The 17,427-nt window shown below is 39.6% G+C and overlaps 1 protein-coding gene and 1 pseudogene across 1 annotated transcript; both read right to left on the bottom strand.

Moving 5' to 3' along the window:
- Positions 1-3,293: 3,293 nt before the first annotated feature.
- LOC147307833 (uncharacterized) lies at positions 3,294-6,581 on the bottom strand (annotated as a pseudogene).
- Positions 6,510-17,075, bottom strand: LOC147307832 (uncharacterized). Its single transcript, XM_086273164.1, has 4 exons — positions 16,943-17,075; positions 13,956-14,220; positions 11,587-12,699; positions 6,510-6,736 (listed from the first exon to the last, which is right to left on the bottom strand). The coding sequence occupies exons 2-3, from the start codon at positions 14,203-14,205 to the stop codon at positions 12,632-12,634; spliced, it is 318 nt and encodes a 105-aa protein (XP_086129290.1). The 5' UTR covers positions 14,206-14,220; positions 16,943-17,075; the 3' UTR covers positions 6,510-6,736; positions 11,587-12,631.
- Positions 17,076-17,427: the final 352 nt, after the last annotated feature.

Genomic DNA, 17,427 nt, shown 5'->3' with positions numbered 1-17,427 from the left:
GTCAATTCCACATCCATGATGCAAATCTCATGTTCCACTACATTCCAAAGGTGCACTGTTGGGTTGAGACCTGGTGACTCTGGAGACCCGAGTACAGGAAACTCACTGTCATTTTAAGGGCACTGCATATTTTCTCTTTTTTGGATTACTCTCTGTAAATCATACAGATGTTTGTGCTGGAATATTTAAGCAGATTAGAAGTTTCTGAAACACTCAGACCAGCCAGTGTGGTACCAACACCCAGCATACCATATCTCAACATTTCTGGCACCCAGTTTTGCCTTTCTATTTCTTGATCACCTGGAAGAACTAAAGAACTAATTTTATATTACTACTACAATAGCACTTTCCTCCCACTTATTATGGTATATAGATTATGTACAAGTTACTTCATTACTGGAGTTTGTAGAATCCTTAAATGGACATTTTGCAAGTTTATGTTTTACCCTTAATTGCAACACTAAAGAAATTAACTTCCTTGACAAAAAAGTAACAAAAAAGAGAAATCTCTGTACCTCTCTGTACCCCCAAACCTACTGGAATACATTACATTGCAAAACAAAAGAAAATGCTGCACTGATTAAAATAACTCTACTGTAACTGTGGGAAAGGTTTTGCAGAGTATAATTAAAAAAATCTAGCACTAGGTCTGGGTCATGAAAGTTTCCATCCTAGCCACCTCAAAAAAAGCTTACCTGTAAGCCAATTGATTAGCCTTAAACGTATCTGTGAAATTCCAGAACAATACTATGAGAATAAAGAAGAGATGTTGAAAAAAGTTAAAGAAAGAAATTATGAAGGACTTGATAAGATCTGCAGAAAAAAAAAGGTCGACTCAAAAAGTAGGAAGTTTTATTTAGAGATCAAGAAACCTCCAAAACATAAATCAAATCTTGTCTTCTAGACAACTTTTACACAAACACCCAGGAACATTAAAGAAATCATTTTAAAACATTGGTATAACCTTCAAAGTGATCCAAGCTTATCATTAGGGATTTTTAAAGAACCGCCAATGATAACTTAAGAGAGGTAAAAACATAACAGATAGGCTTGTCAGAGCTTCATTTTCCTTTTAATGTTCCTGTAGGTACTGTATTTTTTATATTAACTTGTTTGCAGGTTTCTGTGTACTTTTTTAGCATGTATTACATTAAGACATGCAGTGATTTTTTACATTGGGGCGATTGTAGCTCAAGAGTTGGGAGGTCGCCTTGTAATCAGAAGGTTGCCGGTTCAAGCCCCGGCTTGAACAGTCTCCGTTGTTGTGTCCTTGGGCAAGACACTTCACCTGTTGCCTACTGGTGGTGGTCAGAGGGCCCGGTGGCGCCAGTGTCCGGCAGCCTCGCCTCTGTCAGTGCGCCCCAGGGTGGCTGTGGCTACAATGTAGCTGCTATCACCAGTGTGTGAATGGGTGGATGACTGGATGTGTAAAGCGCTTTGGGCTCCTTAGGGACTAATAAAGCGCTATACTAATACAGGCCATTTATCTTTTCTCCCCTTTTAATCTGAAGTGGCTCAGTCCAGAACCTATTTGGGCTGTGGCTTAACCAATTTACCAATACCAACCTGTTAAATGATAATTGGTCAACTGCTTTATTTGTGAAGCTGTGATTGGTCTAATTGGAGATTTCTTTTTCTGTTTCCTGATTTTTATTTAAACACAAGCCATTTGACATTTTGCAATGACGCTGATGAAGACTACAAACCGCGTTGGTCACTAAATAAAGCTGTTGCCTATTACTTTACATGTCACTGGAGTTTAAGTCACCAGAGCCTCTATCCACACACTCCGAATGCCTCTAAAGATCCTCGGGAATTGTCCACATGTCCACATGCCCACATGAATCCTGCGATGATCCCGCAACCCCCACATCTCCACAAATTTACACAACTGTATTGTGTGACTTTATCCCGGGTCTGATATCAAGCAGTCTTAGCTGACTAATCTCCTCCTCATACCGGACGATCGTCTTTTTAAACTCTGAGAAGATTTCTTCTGCAGCAGAAGTTAATCTCTCCTTGATAACCTCTCTCAGATGCTGAATTTAAGACATTATTGCAACAACAACCGATACCGCCAAACCAACGTCTTCAAACATAACTCAGGATTGCGATAGAATCTCTCAATGGCGCCATTGCCACTATTCTTCTTCTGTTGTACTTACAGTAGACTGGAGGTGTCAAAGGCGTAATACTGCCCTCATCAGGTCAGTCCAACAAAAATCAATTCCTGACAAAGTCTGGAGCTTTGCAGAAACCTGGATAAAGAATTTATCGTTCCCAATTATTCAAGTTGAGAATTAGCTGTAATGCCCATCTCTGACAATTCATTATGCTTAAGGTGTCTTACTGCAGACCATCAAAGTATGCTTAACACTTTACATGCCTCACACTCACACTGTTGCTTTATTTTCATCACAGCTGCAGTAAAGTAAAGATGCTTTATTGGCAAGGGTAGATTTTTCTTTTCCCTAATTTCCTTCGGGATTAATAAAGTATTCTGATTCTGATTTTCTCCTCTCCATCCTAAAAGCCATTAATACGGTTCATGCAGTAGCTGTGTCCAGAGACAATAGTCCCCAGATTCTTTAGAACATAGGTGTCAAACTCTGGCCCATGGGCCAAATTTGGCCCGCAGCCTAATTACATTTGGCCCGCGAAGCCATACCAAATTATTATTAGAGCTGGCCTACCGGTATTATACAGCTAATATATATTGTTTAGTATTAAGCTTTGCTTGTTCCATGTTCAGTTTTTCAGCAAAACTTGTTTGAGTCCATAAGAAGAGATTCATTCTTAAATCTGGAGGAAGATCTTTTTTTCAATAAATATTAATGTTAGCCCGCGACCTTGTTCCAGTTTTAAATTTTGGCCCACTGTGTATTTGAGTTTGACACCCCTGCTTTAGAAGATCCAAACAGATCAAACAAGAAAAGGTTTCTTGGTTCAGCTGAACTTCCTTCTGCACCACTTCTATTCTTAGTATCAGTTATTGTGTGAGTCTCTTCTTTATAACGGAAACAAAAGGTGATGCATTTAGGTCCATGACTTAAACTGAAAAGCAAGTGTCATAGTGAAAATCAGAATCATTATTCAACAGATATAGTTCTATTGTTTTTAAGATCCACGTTTTTTGTTGTTTTTATGGCATTTTGATTTTACCTTTCCTTTTGACATACTTTATTAACACAGTTTCAAAATCAGACAAAATAAACAAAATCAGAGTACGAAAAAGTTAATTTTTTTACTGTAAAAACCACAAACATGTTTAACAAATAATTTTCTTAACTTGGAATGCAAATAGAAATTGTATGTTTTAAAAACTTATGCACAAGTTTTGCAAACAACAAAGTTATATGCAACTATTTACCTAAAAATAAAGCCAATGCCACAGACATTTTTAACCCATTTTAAATTATTTAGAGAGCAATCAGGTGTTTTGCATCAAATAGGATTCCACAAAAGTTATTTGTGCCACTCCAAAAAACAGTTTCTGTCCTCTGTAAGACTTAGTAAAACATCACAAGCCTGATACCTGCAGGCCTGAAAGCAGGAGGTGTATCACTGCTATTTTCCACCTGGATGCACACACACATGTACGAATACACATACATCCATAAATATTAAATATATGTAAATATGTAATATGTATGTAATATGTAAATATGTGTATATATATACATATGCATACACATATCCACACACCCATACATGTATAAGTTGCATTATGCTTGAGGTGGTTTACAGCTGAGGGCAACTTTGGGCTGTTAAAGTGACTCATACATATAAAATAATTACCACATGCATCTTTCGCCAGTTTCTACCAACCACATATTACAAACCTTTCAAAATGGAACACAACACTATCAAAGTTAAACATTAGTCCAAAATATTAGATAATAACCAATGTTGGAGAGTAACGGAATACATGTACCAGCGTTATGTATGTAAAATACAAAATACGAGTAACTGTATTCTGTTACGGTTACCATTTAAAAAGGTGATATTTAGAATACAGTTAGTTTGTTGAAATAAATGGATTACACAGCTGTTTTGTCCTGTTTCATATGTCAGGCTATCCCCTAAATATTTTTGGTAATTCCACGCTGGTGGAAACCCAAACAAGCCTAATGCCTGGGTCTCAAATACTCTGGCAAATGATGACAATTAGAGACCAGTGAGTACACAGCTGAATATAATCTAACTAATAACACAGTAAGAAGAACTACACATAATGCACATAAACAGAAGGTTGACACAGTTAAACAGCAAACATGAAACCTAAACCATGACAAAGTCTAAGACTGAAGACACTGTGTCAACGATCCAGGAATCCTGGCAGAGTACAAAAAGAAAACATTTTTCATTAGCAGTCAAAAACTAATGTGTACACTTATGTCTGCATTTTTATTTTGGTAAATACGAACGAAATTATAGCAGAAAAGCTGTCACGTGTCTGGTCAAAAGAGAGTATTAATATATTTATTTGGTAGTTCAATAAAAGACTTAAGAGAAAAAAAAAACTGCGTTCACGTTTGCAGTTTTGTCTTGTAATACAATATTTGAAATGGAAAAACAAACAAACAAAAGATCATATTTTAGGAATTGGTTGTGGGTGTTTTCTTGTTTATTTGTTTGGGGTTTTTTTGTACTACCTGAACACTAAAGTGGCCTTCCAATGACATGACAGTGTCAGAAGTGGCCCACAGCTCATTTAAGTTTGAGACCTCTGCTCTAATGTATCATCACACAGTAATATTACATTTTTGTAGTTGTAAAAAGCATTACTCCCATTGATTAATGTAATGGAATACATTACAAATTACATTTGGGGCCATGTATTCTGTAATCTGTAGCGGAATACATTTTAAAAACAACCTTCCTAACACCTATAATAACTTGGCAAATAGTTCTGATTACATTAAGACTCATGTGATCTCAAGCACTGTTGACACCGAACCAAAGCAACGTGAAGAAATGTCCATCAAATGTCAATCAAAAGCCCACGAATAATAACGGAATGGTGTCAGATAAAGGTGGTAAAGGTGCACACCTTTAAAGTTGTGAGACAAACTCTGTTTTTCTTGTCCATATGGAAACACAGAAACTGAGCTTTCAAAAATCTTCAGCCTTCCTAGAAGGATTTAAAAAAAACAAAACAAAAAAAAACAAAACAAAACTTGTTTATACTGTTTATATTGGGTAAAAAGCCAAAACAGTCAGAAAAAGTTACATTTACCAAATGTACCTGTTAATGTAGTCAGAGACACATAAGCTCCGCCACCAACATTTTCTAAAAATGAAACTTAGCATGTAGCATGTTTTCCTATATTTCAACTGTACCGAAGAAGTGAATTTTTTCCCATAGCTGCTACAACAATATAGAGGCCACACAGGTGAAAAACCAATGTGTATTTTCAAACTTGACATACGACTAAAAATTTTCCCACAGACACTGCAACAATGTGGCTTCTCATCTGTGTGGCCTCCCATGTGTCTTTTCAAACTTGACATATGAGTAAAACCCATTTCCACAGGCACCACAACAATACGGCTTCTCACCGGACTCTCATGTGAATTTAAGTTTGTGAGGGAACTAACACTTTTCCCACATGTACTGCAGCAATGTGGTTTCTCACCTGCGTGGACACTGATGTAGGCTTTCCAGTACTCAAGACAACTAAAACTTTTGCCACATGTGCTACAACAATGTGTTTTTTTTTACCTGTATGAACTGTTATGTGACTTCTCAAAGTTGTTGCCACACTAAAGTCTTTCCCACATGTGCTACAGGAATATCGTTTTTTTCACCTGTATGTGATTCCATGTGTATTTTAAAAGAAGCTTTATGATTAAATCCTTTCCCACATGTGCTACAGGAATATGGCTTCTCACCTGAATGAATTCTTATATGACTTCTCAAAGTTCCTTCCACACTAAATTGTTTCCCATAGGTAATACAGGAATTTGACTGCTCACCTGTATGAATTTTTATGTGACTTCTCAAAGCTGCTGCCACACTAAATCGTTTCCCACAGCTGCTACAGGAATATTGCTTTTCCCCTGTATGCAATTCCATGTGTATTTTTAAAGATGTCTTGTGATTAAATCCTTTCCCACATGTGCTACAGGAATATGTTTTTTCACCTGTATGAATTGTTATGTGGGCTCTCAAATTTGCTGCTAAACTAAATCTTTTCCCACAGGTGCTACAAGAATGAGGCTTATCACCGGTGTGAATTCTCATGTGTTCATTTAAATGCATTTTTAGAGTAAAATTTTTCCAACAGGTGCTACAAGAATGCGTCTTCTCACCTGTGTGAATTTGCATGTGTTGTTTCAAGTTTTCCATCCTATTACATTTTTTCCCCACAGGTACTACATAAATGTACTGTCTTGGAATTTTGAACTCTCAGTCCTGCTACGACTTGATCTGACTTTTTTCTGTGTGAGTCACCATCCTTGTTTTCTTCCTGATCAGTGTCAGGAGAGTTGTGAGAAAGGAGCTGGTCACTGCTTGGTTCTGGTTCACTGTGGTCGTTTTCTTCACGAGCAGGAAAAGCTTCTGTCTCCTGCTTTTGTACAAGTGGTTATGCCACTTGAGTGGTACTGAGTTCCTCCTGTTCCTCTTTAATCTGTGAAGAATCCTCCTGGTCCAGACTGGAGTTCTTCTCCTGGTTACGGACCTGCTGATCTGTGAGGCCCTCCTTGTCTTTACAGTCACATTGTGGAGGATCTGAAGGGACAAAATGATAATATCAGAAAAACATAAATTGGATCAACTGTAATGTAACCTCAACAATTAGCAGGTCCTTACATGGTAAACATGGTTCTCACATGTACCAGTAAAAGGTATGTTCTGGGGATAAGCTGTTTAGCTGACTCAGTGATAGACATTTTGGAAATCTAATTTCCGTAAATAAAAAGATGATCATGCATCAGGTGAGATTTAAAAACAGGACAAAAATTTTGCAGTAAAAAACAGATTCTCAGACAAACTAATGCTTCTAAATAAATATTAATGCTGTATTTTCTGTGTTACCAGCTGACTATTGACTCTCTTCAAGTCAATGTTATTGATACAGCACCAAATCACAGCAACAGTCGCCTCATGGGGCAGCTGATCAAGCCTCGTCGGAGGAGCTACTTAAGAGTGTGGTGGAGCTTTCTCCGACGCTGGATCATTGCGTGGCTTTATGTTAGTCTCTTGGCCAGTTAGTAAGTTTAATCTGCTGCATTGTTATTTTCCCAGGAGAAGTGTGGAGATGAGAGGGCAGCGAGCACGGGGTGCTCAGACACTGAGGAGCGGGGACAAAGAACACTAACACTGGGAAGAGGACATGTCACGGGAGTCGGGAACGCATTCGGGTTTTATTGTTATTTTCCATGCACTGTAAATAAACGCACTGCTTGCATTCACAGCTCCTTCCTCACATTCCCACAGTTGGCCAGCGTCAACTGTGACGGTCTGTCTCCCGAATCCAAACTGGAAACTGGTTTTACAGAACAGGGGCCTGAAAACTGAAGGCTCTCCTTCCAATTCTACTTTTAAATACTCTAGGAACAATGAGTAAGCCTGCAGTGCGAGAGCGAAGTGATCCAATGGGGTGATATGGTACTTGCCCTTGTGTGTGAATAGCAGGACTTTGAATTAAACTGTGGATTTAACAGGGAGCCAATGAATGGAAGCCAATATAGGAGAAATATGCTCTCTTTCTAGTTCCTGTCAGTACTCTTGCTGCAGCATTTTGGATTAACTAAAGGCTTTTCATGGGTTTTTAGTACATCCTGATAATGATGAATTGCTCGTTTGTGTTGTTGTGTTTGCACATCTCTGTTGCTTGTGGGGCTCGCACACAAGAATTTCACTCGCATGTGCTGTGCCAGTGTGCCTGCACATGTGATGTGACAATAAAAAAGTGATTTGATTTACAGTAGTCCTAGAAGTAATAAATGCATTAACTAGTTTTTCAGCGTCACTCTGAGACCGGATATTTCTAATTTTACAGATTTTGTGCAAATGGAAGAAAGCAGTCCTCCATATTTGCTTAATATGTTCATTGGAGGACATATCGTGGTCACAAATAAAAATCACAAACAAATAATAATCCCATCCAGAGTATCTCCAAAAGTTGATCCTATTCATCTGGATGTAGCGTTTCGAAACGTTTCGTCACTCATCCATGTGACTTCTTCAGTCTCAGCTGACTGCAGGTTTTCCTAATCTTATAAACTGTAATTTTGCATAATGACTGAACCTAGCACCACTGAAGGATCAATGGGCTGCGAGGTCAGTTCCTTCATCATAATTATGGAAATTCTCACGACCATTGATCAACAACCACTTATCAAAGCCCACTGATCAATGGCCATGAGTACAATTCACAGAGAGTTGGGGAATGGCTGCAATCACAGCATTGTAAGACGGCGAAAGATGTACCTTTAGGCCCCCTCCTCGATTCAGAGATTGTCTTTCCCTTTTCACGTAAATCGCCTCCTTGACTCCGCGCTCAAACCAGTGTTTATCCTAGAGATGGCACGATACCACTTTTTTATGTCCGATACCGATACCGATATCATAAATTTGGATATCTGCCGATACCGATATGAATCCGATATAGTGTTTTTTAATCAACAAAACTGTTTTTTAAAATATCTTGCTGCATTTTGCAAGTCTGCAAGTTCATACTCAAGTTTAAAACAACAACTACACTAAAGCTATTCTGTTATACCTGTATACAAAAAAAATATTTCATAGTTCAGCAATACTGATCAATCTAATAAACTTAGACCTACACCATCCTCCCTATTCTGGTATTTTAAAGAGTACTTAGCGTAAATATTAAGCAACCTAACTAATAGGGTTCCAACTCCCAGCAACAACAAAAATAAATAAATAAAAAATAAGGAACCACCCCTCACGCGCCACCTCATGATGCTTAATCGACGTAATCAACCTTAATTTGATGCAGTGTGAAAAAAAATGCACAGAAATCAATTATTTTTCAAGAAATATTAAATAGATTCAACATCTTTCTTCAACAAAATTGCAGACTGCACAGATGGTACCTTCCCAAAGTAAAAAGTACTATAGCTTACTAGGGTATATATATTAGACTTAATAGTCACTATATACAGTAATTGACTTCTATTCATTTTACATCAAATTAAAAGTTTGGGTGTCAGATAATTATTTATTAAAAGCTCGACATTTTAAATGAGAATAAGAAAGAAAAGTATGTCTTTGTGCCCACTTTTCCCTGTTCATGCCCTATCGGCCCCCCTGGCTAAACTTTGCTAGATCCGCCCCTGCACAGTTACCAGCGTCAGCTACGTAGAAAAAGATCCTGGTGTAGAAAGTAATATTAAATAAATTCTAACAACAGCTTATCAAGCTTAAACGTTCTGCTGTTGTTCAGCCGCTGGTTTCCTCTTTCTGGTGCAAAGTGGGCCAAAAACAAACAAGAGAGATGGACTCGCGACAGAAAAGCCGATCAGCTGATCATTTAAGCAGTTTCATGATTGAAGTAGCAGCCGGAGAGCGAGAGGCAGTCGCTTGTTAAGCTTAACGTGGGAATGCTTTACAAACATTCAGAGATGGACTTACACACTTGCTTTACTTCTCTCGGGGATAACTTTGTCGGAGATGAAATGCCAGGTTGCTAGCGAAGCTCCAAATGCTATCCAGACCACCGACAGGTCCGGCATGCCACAGCTGCTCTATCACGTGATGCATACTGCTCCGACTGCTAACGTTCTGAGGTGAGTTACGGCGTGTTGCAAGTTTTGCGAGGTGCTTTCGTGATATTTAATGGATCGGATTACATTTTTTATTTTTCTCCGATATCCGATCTAGTAATTTAGGTCAGTATCGGACCGATACCGATACGTAATATCGGATCGGTCCATCTCTAGTTTATCCCAGATGTCTTAGCATAAGGGCCCTTTCACAGTGGATGGAGCATGTGTTGCTAATGCTAACTGCTAACTAAAAGCCAAGGATTCAGAATTTGTTGCGCTGGCTGCTGAGCTCTGTGAGTTTTTGTGACAGCTCTATGTGTACTAGATGCGCCTGCTCCTTGTCGTTTCTATCTCTGACTTTATGTCCTCTTCTAGAGTTTGTGTTGTGTTATCTTCAAATGTTCAATAAAAACATGTATTGCTGGCATATAAAAGGGCATTTATTCTTCCAGGACCTGAAGTTCAGTAAAGCACCCCTTCAACAGCCAAACCCATCTGTTCTCTGACACAAAAAGTGGAACTGAGTAAACTGTGTGTCGGTGTGACGTAGTGCAGAAATATATATACGGATTTAGCTGGCAAAGAATTCTGAGCTACAACAAACACAAATCTTTTTTCTTTTTACCACACACACACCAAATTTTCACATATTTTGATTTACAAGGTTACAAAAACTCAGTACACATGTATTTGTTACCTGCTTTAAGGTGCGTATTTGAGAGTTATACTACAGAGTCAGGTACTTCTGATTCTTCTCTTGTCACATGAGCTACAGTATCCAGAGTCGTACGTAGTGAGGAGGTAAAATTATTAACAAGATAATCGACCTCTGTTGGAGTAGCATTCAGGTAGCTGCTCTGCGTTGGTACAGGGCATTAAGGATAACAACAGTGGGTGAATTAAATTCTTAAACCTTGTTACAGCACTTTCAGAAAGACATCGAGAGGCCTTGCCCCACCCTATCATGTGATTTACTGAGGTCACATGGCCCAGGATATGAGTGGGCATTAAGTTATTGTCTGGAACCGTCTTCTGACCTTTCTTGAGCTCAAGAGCTAAAGAGAGATTAGAGCATCCACCAAGCCGGGCATTTTAAAAACTTACACTTCTCTATATTTCATAAACATGTAGCAAGACAAACACAACCCTGTGTATATTGCAGATATTCATCAACAGCTGGCCACACCCTCAGGAAGTCCACCAATAACATCACTACACAGGCCTTGTGCTGGAATCCAAAGGGTAAGACAGGAAGACCCAGAAACGTGGCACAGGGACACACCTATCATAGTGTTGTGTGGTTTGTGAAAAGCTTAGTTTAAAATCGATAATTTATTTTCAAATTAAACATTCGGCACTAATAGGGAAAATTGTCAATTTTTAATTAATTTTAAATTGTCAATATATTTAAAAAGTTTACAAAACAGATGCATTAATGCTGCTTATTGCAGTTGGTCTTTAGATTCTTCATGTGCCCCTATAACATATCTCTGAGGTCTGAATAGGACCCAACATGAGTTTTATTCAGTTTTGTAGTAAGAAATCCATCCATTACAGCTTTGCATACATATTACCGTATTTTCACGACCATAAGACGCACTGTGCTAAAAGGCGCAGTCTCAGTTATGTGTGCCATTACTGTATTTAACACACACATAAGGCGCACTGGATCATAGGGCGCATACAAGTACCGTATGCGTATTTAAAAATAAAGCGGGAGCAAACCTGAGTTCGGTACCTTACTCACATTTTTATTACCAGTAATCGTCATCATCAACAACACACAAGCATACAAGTGTGCGTATTTAAAAATAAAGCAGGAGCAAAACAAAGTTTGGTACTCACATTTTTATCATCAATCAAACCCATTGAAGTCCTCATCCTCTGTGTCTGAATTGAACAGCTGCGCTAAATCTTCATCAAACATGCCAGGTTCACTGTCTTCACTGTCAGAGTCACTTTCCGTGCCGTGCGGCTCCTCGGAAATGATGCCGGCTTTCGCGAAAGCTCGAACAACAGTGCCAGCAGACATGTTAGCCCAAGCATCTACAATCCATTGGCAAATTGTGGCGTAACTCGCCCGGCGCTGCCTTCCACTCTTGGTGAAACTGTGGTCTCCATCGGTCATCCATCGCTGGATGTGTTTGTCGCCGATGTGTTTGCTGCAGTAGGAGCGGAAGATGGCCAGCTTTTCCTTATAATCCGCTGGAAGTTGCTGCGCTACCGTAGTCCTGGTCCGGATGGAAAAATGGCACCGTTTCATAAAAAGTGAAAGTGAAACTGCTTTTAGCTGAATGGTGACCGTCGAAACGCTTCTCCCGCTCGTTCTTTGCTCGATGATCGCCTTATGTCCGCGGAAACTCAGCTGCGTCTTCTTGACCTGCCGGAGCTTGTTTTCCAGCTTCCTCCACTTGCGAACCATCGATTCATTAATCTTAAATTCTCTCGCCGCTGCTCGATTTCCATGTTCCTCCGCGTAGCTGATGGCCTTCAGTTTAAACTGTGCTTCGTAAGCGTGTCTCTTTGCCATTTTCAGGGTTGTTAAAACAACGATGTCCTGCATAACGCACATACCTGTTCTTTTATACAGGTATGTGCAATAAAGTCAACGCACACACTTCACCCTTTAGCGTTCTCATGGTGTTCTCTACTACGTCCTCCTTACAACACACAGGGCGCACTGCGCTATAGGGCGCGCCACACTTTTTGAAGAAAATCTAAGACTTTTAAGTGCGCCTTATGGTTGTGAAAATACGGTATGTGCAACTTTACTTCAGTGTTCCACTTGATGCCCAGCTCCTGCCTGGTCGAGATGATGGTATCTTTGGCTTCCTTCTTCAGTGAAAGCTGCTTTCCTTCCTGACTGATGGACAATTCCTCCTGTTCGTCTTTAGTTTGTGAAGGATCTTTGTCCTCCTGGTCTGGAGTTCCTCTCCTGGTTACATATCTGCCACGAATCTAAAGAAAAAGAAAGACAATAAAAAATCAATCAATTTTATTTTGCCTACATAGTAGAAGGTAACTTTGCTTCTAAACAGGAAAATGTGTACAGTTAGGGGTTCAAGTGGATTTAGATAGTATTCTGGTCTAAATAACCCAAAATGTGATGTCCATATATGTGGATGCCAGGTCCTAGGAGGTTTAACCAACACTGGCCCGGTGGTGCCACCCACAATGCCAACAGTGATTATTAGACTTAATCAAAGTAGATTTTTGCTCCTTTGTCAGCACCTTGAGGTTGACACACTGATCTACGAAGTGCAGTGTTATTACAATAAGGCCAACAAGCTGTGGGCTTCCACTTCAGTGACTGTCAGTGAGATGTTTGTCCATTGCTCTCTCAGAATGTCCTGTAGTTTATCTCTGACCTCTGACACAGCTGCTGTCACATCCTCAAAGTAGCTCAGAGGACGGATATTGATGCTGGATGAGTCTGTAGACTCACTGAGTGCTGACAGTGAGGGGTAGTTGTGTAGAAACTGGATGTGATCCTCTGTGTGTGAGAGCTGCTTCAGCTCAGCATCTTTCCTCTTCAGCTCAGTGATCTCCTGCTCCAGCTTCTCCTGAAGCTCTTTGACTCGACTCACTTCAGTTTCCTGCTGGGATCTGATCTGCTGCTTCACATCAGAGCTTCTTTTCTGGATGAGATGGATCAGCTCAGTGAAGATCTTCTCACTGTGCTCCACTGTTTGATCAGCAGACTGATTGATGGCCTCCACCTCCTGTTGAAGCAGCTTCACATCTTTCTCTCTGTCCTGGATTCTCTGCTGGATGTTTTGTCAACTCACCTCCAGCTCTCTCTGCCTCTCAGTCCTTTCTGCTGCAGCTGAGACTGTGTCGTGGCCTTTATGTTCATCCACAGGGCAGAGATAACAACCCTGGCCGAGATATCAAAAAATGTTGGTTTATGCAATCTGAGCTAAGAAGGATGCAAATCAGCCATCTTAGGGTTGACTGGTTGGGCTCTCAAGCTTTGGCAATACGGACAAGAGAACTGCTGTCTTGTGATAGCCTCATGACCACAAAGAATCCAGAACACTCTTCTGTTCAGCAAAGAGTCGTTCTGCACCTGGTTCCCAAAAGTTGATTCTGTTCAGCAAGTTAAGCAAATTCAAAAAGCACCATACATGTTTTTTGTTGAAGAATAAAAGGAGAGGTAGAGTGTGTCTGTGCACAGAGAAAAACGCCCCCAACAACTATTAAGTTTTATATACCTGTGCAGTGTAAGTCTTCCTCGTGTTTCCAGATGTTATCCAGCACTCTGAATCGCTCTTTCCCAGTCCAGGCGAAGATTTCTTCAGACTCCTGCTTCACTACAACCTGTACTACATCCTGACTGGTGCAGACTTCCTCCTGTTCCTCTTTAATCTGTGGAAGTTGTGGACCATCCTCGCTCAGACCAAAGTTCCACTCCTGGTTATAGATCTCCGGGTCATTCAGACTCTCCTCTTCCTCACACTTCATATTGCTGTAGGGGATCTTAAAGGATAAGGGGACATAACAAGAAGGTTACTAATATGATGACAGGAAGGCACATCTGAGCAAATATATTCTAGCAAGTCTGTACACTGAGAGCATGTTGCTCACATATGTGAGTGAAATTTGGAGTGTACAAATTGGACAAATGTTTAAGAGCACCTGTGTGAGTGACTCGAGTTATCACATTTTTATTGACAAAGTTCAGAGTGCACAACATTCAATTGCTGATGCCAGCTTCATTTAAGGCAGTTTGATTTTCACTGTTGTATACTGAAATAAAACAGTAATTACATGAATTAAAATTTATATTAAAGCAAATGGTAACAATTTTTCAACCATTATTGAAGAAAAAATAATAATAATAGGACAGCAGTAAAACAATACATAAGAACAGATGGTAACACAATGTAACTTGATACAGGGTTCTTGAAAAGTAGCAAGAAGTGAATGTGTTTAACTTTTTTGATTATGGGATTAGGGCTGTGCGATATGACCAAAATCTCATATCCCGATATTAAGACATCCATCGTCCTGGGAACGATATAAATCACAAAAATTTAACATTTTCTATAAATTCTGTGAATCTCGGGCAGCTCGACTTGCATGAAGTGTTTCCAGCTGGGCGTCTCGTACCTGGAGTCGAGTGTTTTAATTGAAACGATACATTTTTAGACATAAGTTGTAACGGTCGCCGTTTTCTTTGTGAGTATTTCTTACACGGCGTGCTGCGGGGAAAAGCCTGTTCTAACGTTTGAGTCTAAGGTTTATTTTTTAGCACCTGGCGGCTCTTTTTTGCTTCTCATCCGTAAATAATCTGCTCTTTCACGTGATTCAGTTTATTTTGAAAAGTCTCAACAGGATCTTGAGCTTTATTGTGAAAGGTTTATGTGGAAAATAAACACGCGGACACATGGTGGTTTTACCGTCATTGTTGCTAAGGACAAGGCAAAAAAACAACAACAACTGCTTCTCTGTCTGTAGTGTGGTTATATCAAATATAAAGAGAACTTTAAAGAAAGAGAGAACTTTAAAAAATTAATATAGCCACTACTGTGACCATCAATATAATGAAAAAAATGTTGCCGTAAACAGTTTATTTTGTGACACCACGAAACAAACGATAGCGTAAAATGAAACATAGACGTTTTTAATATCGTCATCCGATATATATCGTTATATCGAACAGCCCTAAAGGGAAAAAGGAAAAAGGACTGTGGAAGTATACTGCAAAAACTCTCTTGGAAGCAAGCCAAGAGGGTCAGATTATGTGGAACACACAGATTTAAAAAAAGGAATGATAATGAGGCATTTGTAATAACTAAGCTGTAAATATAAAAAGATCATGGTCCTTTGTGTCTGAAGGATTTCCCTCCTCTCTTCATTTCTTTAGTTGTGGAAGGGGGGGGGGGGGTAGTGGGTCACTTCATGTGTTTGAATTAATTTTTAATTTTTATTTAATAACATTTGGAACACATTTCTGACCTATCTTGGTTTGGTTCAGACACCCAGGGCTGAAGAGACGCACACCTCCACGAACACAGAAAAAATATACAAGTTGCTGCTCTTAGCACAGAAAAACTGCTAATCCGGCCAGTATTCACCCCCAGTGAACCACCACGAGGATTATTCTGTGCCATCGCTGCTCTCTAAAATCATGACAAACATGTACCAAGTTCCTGTCCCATAGCCGTCTTTTTTATTGATAAATTTTAATTGTCTATTCCATTCTTATTGTTTAGCTGCTTGCCTTTATTTATACTCCTTTTCTTCTTTAATTGTTGCCGTTCAATTCAAATCAATTTAATTTTTAATTAAATTCAATTTTATTCATATACCACCAAACCACAACAACAGTTGCCTAAAGGCACTTTTTATTGTAAGATAAAGACCCTACAATAATACAAAGAACACACCAACAATCAAATGTTAAGCAACCACTTTGGCAACAGTGGGGAAGAAAAACTCTTAACAATATATCATTCAGTCATTCAGGTAACAGTCGTCTAAGGCGCTTGGAAAGAAAGTAGCTAGATTGCATGTTTCACCTCCTATCCGATACACTTTTTTTTTAAATTCTAAAGCCAAATGGTGGATAGTTCCAGGAATTTAAAACCTGGTGGGAGTTGCCCCTTAAGTTGCCCCTTAAGTCTCTCATCACACAACAAAGGTGTGAAAAGAGGGTCAATATCATAAGAGATTTTGTGTCAAACCATTGTGACACCCTGCCTCAGCTTATCATGTGACTTGAAATCACCTGTTCAAAGATGGTCGTTTAGAGTGCATACAATACACCAAGGGTAGGCAACTCCAGGCCTCGAGTGCCGGTGTCCTGCAGGTTTTAGATCCCACCCTGGGTTAACACACCTGAATCAAATGATTAGTTCATTACCAGACCTCTGGAGAACTTCAAGAAATGCTGAGGAGTCATTTAGCCCTTTAAATCAGCTGTGATGTATCATGGACACATCTAAAACCTCCAGGACACCGGCACTCGAGGCCTGGAGTTGCCCATCCCTGCAATACACTGAACACTTTGTGTGTGTAAACACACACACTTTAATGGTGAAATGTAAATTATGTAACTGTGCACAAAGGTTCTTTTTTCCCCTTTCTTTTCCGTTTCCGTGCTTTGCCTTCACACTACTTCCCGTTGCACGTCTAGTATTGTGTCAAATATTATTGAAGTAAGACGCACGTTTTGTAGTCGATCGTGTTTACATACCTGTTTATTTCGGATATCCAGCAGTATGCGCTCACAGCTGGTCCTCCTCAATCATAGCTTATTAATATTTGAGATTTCTTCGCCTGCAGTACCAAGTCTCTCAGATACTGCACCGAACAGCCAAAACATCGCGTCACGTCCGTTTTTTCTTCTTCTATTGCTTTTCTGGCAGATTGGACTGAAAGGCGTACTAGCGCCCCCTAATGATTCACATTGAGCACTGACTTAAAGGAATAGTGAATGACAGAGATCTCAAACTCATTTTACGTCGTCAATCACATAAACCAAATTTTAATCTTGAGTGGGCCAGACCAGTGAAACTCTGCTTTCTATCGATTTAAGTACACACTTCAGTATCAGTTTGAAATAAAATCAAACAAGCTGAGCTGAACATGATCCCCTCTTTAGCAGAAACTAAAATTAGAGCAACTGAAACAAGAGCATTTTACACATGCTGACGGAGCTGCAGACGAGTAAGGACAAAA

This window comes from Aulonocara sp. 'chitande type north' Nkhata Bay, linkage group LG18 (assembly GCF_057382095.1).
Source record: "Aulonocara sp. 'chitande type north' Nkhata Bay isolate Kocher_YH1m ecotype deep benthic linkage group LG18, A_spYH_male_GT1.1, whole genome shotgun sequence".
In the NCBI taxonomy this organism is placed as follows: Eukaryota; Metazoa; Chordata; class Actinopteri; order Cichliformes; family Cichlidae; genus Aulonocara; species Aulonocara sp. 'chitande type north' Nkhata Bay.
Note: the sequence above shows the minus strand (reverse complement) of the source record. Positions and strands in the feature narration are given on the sequence as shown.

Coding starts and splice junctions, on each gene's coding strand:
- LOC147307832 (XM_086273164.1), bottom strand. CDS start 14,205: ATGAAGTGTGAGGAAGAGGAGAGTCTGAATGACCCGGAGATCTATAAC. Junction 12,700..13,955: donor GGAAGACTTACACTGCACAG/GTATATAAAACT, acceptor CTTTTTCTTTAG/ATTCGTGGCAGATATGTAAC.